Source organism: Nematolebias whitei, chromosome 4 (assembly GCF_014905685.2).
Source record: "Nematolebias whitei isolate Nwh7 chromosome 4, NemWhi1, whole genome shotgun sequence".
NCBI lineage: Eukaryota > Metazoa > Chordata > Actinopteri > Cyprinodontiformes > Rivulidae > Nematolebias > Nematolebias whitei.
The window spans coordinates 51,240,149-51,248,513 of record NC_056501.1 but is presented as its reverse complement, the minus strand read 5'-3'; the positions used below and the strand labels follow the sequence as shown (position 1 = coordinate 51,248,513).

The 8,365-nt window shown below is 44.9% G+C and overlaps 1 protein-coding gene across 1 annotated transcript; it reads left to right on the top strand.

Moving 5' to 3' along the window:
* Positions 1-1,124: 1,124 nt before the first annotated feature.
* On the top strand, positions 1,125-2,874 carry LOC119408319 (sodium/potassium/calcium exchanger 1; the record flags this gene model as incomplete). Its single annotated transcript, XM_037675116.1, is given in 2 exon segments — positions 1,125-1,583; positions 2,094-2,874. Coding segments are annotated over 2 exon segments (1,240 nt in total), but the record flags the coding sequence as incomplete, so codon positions are not given.
* Between the last annotated feature and the right edge of the window lie 5,491 nt (positions 2,875-8,365).

Below are 8,365 nucleotides of genomic sequence, written 5' to 3'. Positions count from 1 at the left end.
TTATGACATTTTCAAAGTGCTGGGGAACTCTGCATTTGCATGATGACACATGGGCAGAGGATGGAAAAAGTTCCTGTTTAACTGGGAGCATGAAGCGAGGGAGCAATTTGTTTGATTATTCAGGGTTCTGCACAATTTGAGTCATCAATTTGCAGCTCTGATGAAACATTCAGCAGGCCCGTGGTGTCCTCGTGTTCGGGGGTGGGAGTCAAAGCTTGTGGAGAGTCAGAGAAACATAAATGATGCACATTCAAGGCTTACAGAAATCTTTCCTCTATCTTGGCACAGTTTTTTTCTCCCAAACACATTTTGACACAAAAATGCAAGACAACCCTTGTGAGAGCTTAGAATGATTTCTTTCTTCAGGAGGTCTTTGTTGCGCCGTCAGAAAAGCTTGAAATGTCTAAATATTTCACTGCAGCTCTGCTTCTCGTCAGTTACTGCCGGTGACTCCGCGGAGCAGCTGTAGTCTGCTGGGACACACGGCTGCTTCACTCTGGCTTGGCTGCAAATCAAAATGATTGCTATAATATCAAACATAATTCATTTACCGGAGCTAGTTTATCAAAGGTTTGATTTTTAGACAGCTGATCAAAATCAGAGACAAAAGAAACCAAAGCATGATATTTATGCAAATTAAAAAACGACACGGTAAAGCTGATATGAAGTCCCAAATAACTACAGATGTGTCACTGGGAGCTGGTTATTAGTGTTTACTCGTAAAGAGACACATGCCTCTGGAAGTGATTGAGTCTATTTAGATTAGGAGACAGATATGTGAAGATGTGACAAAGCACAGTGAGAACACGGAGCTGTGCAGTGATTGGGGTTCAATGGACTAAAAGGATCCTGGCTTCAGGTTGATGCAGGGTTTGTTAACGTTGTTTTCATAGCTCCTGTAGCTACTGTCCTCTGACCTTTCCCCACAGCTTTCTTGGGCTCCTCTGGGGCACAGCTGCTCCATTTGTGTGACCTCTGTGAAAGTTAGAAGCTACAAATAAATAAAGCACTAGCATTCCTTGAAGGGACCCTTTCTTTCCAGGGTTTTACAGTAAAACATCTTATAATTACAAGGTATGGAGTTATGGAAGCTGATACTTGTCTCCTCTCTTGTCCTGCGATAGTGGCCCCTCTGGTTGTTCATCTGAAGTCCTGCTGGTCTGCATCTCCACTCGGAGTGGACAGCTGCCCCGCCCTTCCACCTCTGCAAAGGGCACCATGACCCAGGAGGGGCAGGCTCTGCCCTCTCCCACCCCACCTGAAAACCCACCAGAGCCCAGTCCAACCAGCACTGAACCACCAGTAGACACACACAGCGACGCAGCTCGAGAGAAGGGTGATACAGAGGAGAAACAAGGACAACAGATCGAAGGAGGAGAGGAGGATGTACAGGAGGAGACTCACAGAGAGGGAGAGGAGAGTGAAGGAGTCAAGGATGAGGGAGGAGAGGGTGAAATGGGAAACAGTGAAAGCACAGAGGAGGAGCATCAACAGACAAAAGGAGAAGAAGAAGAAGGGAAGGGTAATGAAGACGTGCAGGAATCTGCTGATGAGGAGCGAACTAACCCTCAACAACCCGGACGGTTAGTGTACCGTTACACACACTGCTATATACAGCTCATGGGAACAGATTATTAACAAACTGAGGAAAAATCACTTTACTATGTGTCAAGACATGCACTGTGCTTTCTGCCTTTTTCTAACTGGCTATTTAGAGATGGGGCTGGAGCTTTTATTGTGGCTTTATGTTGACATCAGATTCTTCTCAGTGTGGTTTCCTGGCACTTAGCATGTGCTTCACTCACAGTTGCTAACAGAGAGGCGACAACCCTCAGCCAAATGAGCTGAAAAGACAACAACATAAAGGAGCTGAGGGAACCAAAAACAGTTCTTTGGATGTTTAGAAATGATCAAGTTAAAGGTCTGCAGATTAAAAAAACCTTCAGATGAAGCGACCGGTGGTTGCTCTGTTCAAAATATTTTCTCTGCAAAGCTAAACTCATATTTGCTGGTTTGCACGAGTGACTTGCAACAAAGAAACTGTGTTTGAGTCTTCATAAAACTTCTTGTCCTTTTTCTTCTTGCTGTTATAGAATGGCAAATGGTATAAGTGCAAATGATGACGACGATGAGGCTGATGGAGAGGATGAAGGAGGAGAAGACGAAGAAGGACACGCAAATTTGGATACTTTCAGCTCAAACTTTGAGACGACCGTAGAGCAAGCCAACACGGAGGTGGAGGACGAAGAGGAGGAGGAGGAGGCCCAGAGAGATGGAGATGAACGAGGAAACCAGGACAGTTTCAGCTCAGCGTTCGAGCAGATCGTGGAACAGGTTGATGCTCAGGAAGACGAGGACGAAGAGGAGCGAGAGTCCGAGGAGGAGAAGGAGAAAAGTAAGGTGGTGGACAACAAAGACGGCTTTAGCTCCACATTTGAGCGCATCGTGGAGTCGGCGCTGCTGAGGGGCGGCACGTGTTACAGCAGCCTGGACTCTCTGGACGTGCTGTCACTCACCGATGAGACGGACAGCTGTGTCAGCTTTGAGGCACCCCTGACACCGCTCATCCAACAGAGGGCGCTGTTTCAAGGCCCCGAACCACTGGAGCTGGAACTGGCAACAGTTCAGGAGCAAGAAGGGGCTGATGCTGGACCTGATGCCCTAGATGGGGACGTTACGGCTGGGCAGAGCCCTTTCCATGGAGCGGGGGCCGTGGCTGGATCAGGAGGAAGTCCGTTAAGGACAACCATAACAGGAAGCAGGTCTGAATTTGTGTTGAGCCAGCCTGGACGCTGGGCTATCCCTAATGGATACCATTCAGAGTCACAAGGAGCTGGGGAAGGCTCAGGCACCATGATCGGCTCTGTCAGGTAAGAATAAACACGTTTCAGTTCTAACTGTACTTTAAGCCCTTTTTTACATGCGTATTGTAAAAGTAGGGCTGGGGGCTAAAGAGGCCAGATTCTTTAGTCATATTTCTACGTCAGGGTTTATCAGATCTGTTTTGCTTTGTCAGAAGTACAACCAACAACATCGACTTTCTACTGTTCACTGCTTGACGTCCTGTTGAGTCCTACCAAGACAGCCATTTTAAAAACTGTTGCAGCGTAGATCAATAACCGAGAGAAGGTCTGAACTGTACTAAAGGGGATTTATTGGGCTCTCCACTCAGTGGTTTCTAGAAATGGGCAGAAAAAGATGTTCTCTTTAAGCTGCTTTTGTTCCCTTTTTGTAATTCCCACAAACCGAACCGAGACTTCCCAGTAATATATTAACACCCAGTGAAGCAGCATCATGGAATCAGCTTCACTGGTTAGAACGGCAGCTCAAATGACTTGTGACCTCCAGCTCTGCCCTTTATCTGTACAGAGAGAATACACAACGAAGGTGCATTAGTCCCACATTAAACTGAAGTGGGTGAAAGAGGCAACTCTTTCCAGGAGCAGTGACTTGTGCTTTGGACTTGGGACTTTTAGTGGCTGCTCTAAAACCTCACACTGATGGATGGAAAACACACACACACACACACACTCCCCTCTCAAAGTATTTGAAGAGTGAGACCAATTTCTTTCTGTTTTATTGCAAACTGAAATCATTTGGGTTTGACCGCACAAGACTAAAATGAAACCAAAGAGCAACGCTTCAGCTTTTATTTCCATGTTTACATCTGGATCAGATCCATGACTCAGAAAATAGCATTACTGGTATTTGTAACAGAACCAGTTTTTATGTGAGCAGAAGTATTGTGACTGAAATGTGTGTTCATCTGTCCATGTGCGTTCTGTTACATTGATTATGCAACCAATAAGTGTCCTGCCAGCTTCATCTTTGGGTTTTGCCTTTGCAGACAACATTTGCAGTCGTTAGAAGTGGAACCAAAATAACAAGCGGTACGCCAACGTCCCCCGTCGCTGAGGGATAATGTTTGTAGTTTTCAAGATGAGTGTTTTTCTGGACCGAAATTGAACAATGTAAGTTAACCCAAATTATTCTGACGCAAGATGTTCAAGTGGCAGGAGCTACACTGTGTAGAAGGTTTATTTTTCCTGTCCGAGACAGCGCAGAGTGACAGATCCTGCCCAGTGGAGGGAGCAATTTTATCCACCACCAGGTGCAATGGCCACCATTGGCCACCCCTTGCCACCACCACTGGTGGGGCATTGGCCACCCCAGTCATTTGAAGAAACTATATTGTTAAGTAATATAAAACTAGAAAGCTTAGCTTCCTCAAATGATAGGGGTGGCTGGTTTACATATGGTGGTGGTGGGCAGCCATCTTGGATTTTGATGTGGCTCTGGCAACCCAGTTTCTGATAGGAAGCGTTCTTACACCTAGATGTAGCCACACACCAGGATGGAAGTTGGCACGTTGCTTATTTTTCAAGTTGTCCAGGTCACAAGACAGACAGATGTATGGCAGCAGCCATCTTGGATCTTAACGTGGCAACCCAATTTTGATAAGGACCTTTTTACTCCTAGATGTAGCCACACACCAGAATGGAAGGCAGTATTTAATTTAATTTAATTTTTTCTTAATTTTCATGCTCACATCATGCGTGGACAGACGGATGCATGGACGAAGAGTATTTCCAATAGCCCTCTGCTCTCAGGGGATAAAATGGACTGTACTTATATAACACCTTTCTATCTTATTTCAAGACACTCAAAGCTCTTCACAACAATCTGTGTCTCATTCACCCATTCATACAGCTCTATACTAGATCTCTACAAAGCTAACTGAACAAATCATTCTAAAGAGACTAATCAGAGCTTTAGATCACATTCAGACACCGATGGGACACACATCAGAGGCAATGAGGGGTTCACTGTCTTGCCCAGGGACACTTCGACATGTGACTGCTGTTGGATTCGAACCCCCAACTCTCACAGTGGAGGACGACTGCTCTAACCACTCAGCCACAGCCGCCCCATAAAAGCTAGAGAGCTGCCTGTGGGTGAAAAACCAGCATGTGTGACTCTGAAAGAGGAGACAGAATCAATCAGAGCCATTGCACAACACTGGACTTAACCAGTCCAACCTTTTGGAACTTCCTGAAGAAGCAAGAACCCACTGGTGGACTCAGTGACAGACTCCAAATGAAAGACCAAAGAAAACATCAGCAGTTGACGACAGAAACACCGTGAGCGCTTTGATGAAAAACCCTAAAACAGCTGTTTGTGACATCAGCAACCACCCCCAGAGACCGAGTGAAGGAAGTAACCCCCAATACAATGACTGAAAGAGCCTGAACGCACCACAAAATAAGAATGCCAAAGTCTGGTCCAGTCAACCAATCAAAGTTTGTTACAATGATGGCAAGAGACGGATTAAAAATGTTCTGTTACAAATAAAGCTATTTTATGAGTTGTGTGTTCAATTCAGATGCAAACACCTGGAAATAAAAACTGCAATGTTTGGTTTCCTCTGCATAAGTTGATGTCAACCCAGATGTTTTCAGCCTACAGCAAAAGGAAATGAAAAAGCCTTGGTGTTCAAACCCTGTGAGGGGAGTGTTTGTGTTAGATACTAATAAATTAGGCTGCTTCTAGGAACTGTAGGAGCTAACATTTGTATTGCGCTTGCGTTTGTTTGTGAGGCGTTGTCATTGTTCATGACCTGATCCTCCACGCTGCACTGTCTTTAAGCCATAATAGATGCCAAACTACGCACATGTTTTCAATGGCTTTTATTTAAAATAAAAGAGCATGTTTGTCATAACCACTAAATAAATATCGTTCACTGACAAAAGTCTTAACACAAAGTAGTTTTGAATTGAACGGTGTATTTTGACAGCTTTTATGGCTTTAAATATCACATGGTCTGTTGAAATGTCTGTAACAGGCGATTTCAAACTAAAACTCCAAGCTCTCCATAAACATAGTTAGTCGTCTAAACTTAATTCTGTGCAGATGATTTTAGGGTCTGTGCACCCTGCTGCTGCGGTTCACATAAACTACCTGAGCTCTAACGTTTAATGACACCTGACAGTACCCGGACACAGACACACACACAAAAGTTGACGTTGGAATGGGATCAGCGTTCTCACATGATGGTCCCAGTCCAGGATTCAAGTCCTGCCTTTCATTAAATGAACACAGGTCCAGCTCGCCTGCAGCCCTGAACAGGACAAAACAGCTATAATTGGATACTGGCCTCGGGGGTCATGTGATCGTGCTGTTGTTACTCTCAAAAGTGTTTTTTTCTTCCAAATGGTCATTAAAAATGACAGCTTTATATTAAAAACAGACAAACGTTATGTTTGGTTTTTCAAAGGCAGTTTTAAACAGAGGAATTTTTAGCTCATTGATGGCACTCTGGAGGCTGAAGCTTCACACTGAAGTGTAATTAACCTCCGTGGCCTTGGCTCCACCAGCAGGTGGCATCAGCAAATAAAACCCTCTGCTGGTGCTTGGAGAAGGGAGAAGGGGGAGGAGTGTTGGAGACTGCCCTCCATTTTAAATGGAATCATTTGCTTAAATTTGAAACCTTACCAAACTACAACTAACCAGTAATTTAAAACTTCTTGTGATTTGGAAAAAGCAAACGTGGCTGCACAACAGAAGGCTTCCATCTGTACAAAGACCAATCATCAGACAACAATTTGGACAAAAGGTTGGGGGGGGGGGGTTGTGGCTTTTATGGATTCAGTTCAAGTAAGATGATTACAGCTGAACTCAGAAGTTGTTGGTCTCAGAACGTTTTGTAAATCTACACAATTTAACTGACCAGGAGACTGATTTCATATCTGTGAGATGGTCATCGCTCTAAAGACTCTGACCATCATTTGCAGGGACCCTTTGGGACCGCAGGGATAGATTAAGAGCTGCCGTTACTTTCTACCATGAAATAGTCTGGTAGCTCTAAAGAAGCTGAAGAAGACAGTGCGTTGCCAACGGGAGGTGTGGGGTAACAAGAACCACATGAGGAAACTGTAGCTGTCTGTGAGCCATGGCAGCAGGTCTCTGTGCTTGGTCTTTACACAGTTTCTACAGCTACAAACAGACAGGAGTGCCTTACAGAGTCCTCTGAGGTGACCTGCTCAGCTGACTGCCAGCATTTGTTGCCAGGTCCTCGTGTGCAGTGTACGAGGTCAAACAGGACGACTGCAGAGTTCTGGATGTCTCTCTGCTCTGAGTTTCCTCTCCGTCACCCTGGTGCGCAGATGTTGTTCTTTAAGCATGGCCTTGCTTCCTGGCCCGCCAGCTCCAAGCTGAATGAGCTATTGTTTGTGTCATGACATCATGGTCTTCAGCTTCCCTCGGCCCAGCAGGGTCTTGGAGTAAATGTGAGTGTGCATGTGTATAAATGAGCCATTTTCGTGCTGCGCTAGTCTGCTCGCCACACATTTGAGCACTCAAATCTGGAGTGGCTTCATCTGCTAGTCAGTCTTAAAGGGAAAGTTGCATTTTCAAGGCACTCGGAGCATCCGGCACACTCAGACCTTGATCTAAAGTCTGCCCAGACATTTTAATGTAGAGCATGAACCATTGTAGTGTAAAGATTTGTGTTGTTGTCTAAAAGCATCACTTCTGAGAGGCTTCGGAGCTCACCTGAACAGAAATGTGTTGAAGACGCCATCGACTGGTTTTCCACTGAAAACACCTGCGTACTGTTCAGTCTTAAACACCTGCCTGTTTCCAGAGATATAACTACAACAAAGATTAAAACACACATTCGTAGAGGAGTTTGTGTTAAAGGTGAGAGGAGGACAGCTTTTTATAAAAATACATGTGTCAAGTTTTAGGATTTAGTACTGATACACACATAAAGATATTTTATTTCTTCTTTTGTCTCTTTTATTCTGTCGCTCAGCTTTTATTTGCTGTGCTTCACCTCATATTTATTTCTTTACTTGGTCTGTCTCGCCTCACTTATCTCATCTGGAATCACCCCCCCCCCCCCACACACACACACACACACCTACAGCCCATGCACCATCCTCTGGTCTTTGCATCCCATCGTTTTCCATTCCCCCCTCACTGTTTTCCTGCTCCTTATCTTTCTCTCTGCTCCTCTCCTTTCCTCCAGAGGAAGGAGGGGACTGGGTAGCCACAGTTTCACATTTTGTCTCCTGGGGTGTCGTGGACAGCTAGTCTTTGTCACCGCAGGTCAGAGCAGCTGCAGAGCGACAGATAACCAGTGGCAGTCAACACCAGATAGTTGTTCGTTAGCCAAGCTTTATTGTTTTCACTTGTGCTGTAATTTACCACAATCAATCTGTTAATTTTCTGTTTCCTAAATAGTGCTTCTAATCATTTTCATTAGAAAAAGGGAAATGGTAAAGCACACTATAGCAGTGAGGCTAATGAAGACCACGGCATCTAATGAAGACCACGGCATCTAATGAAGACCACGGCATCTAAT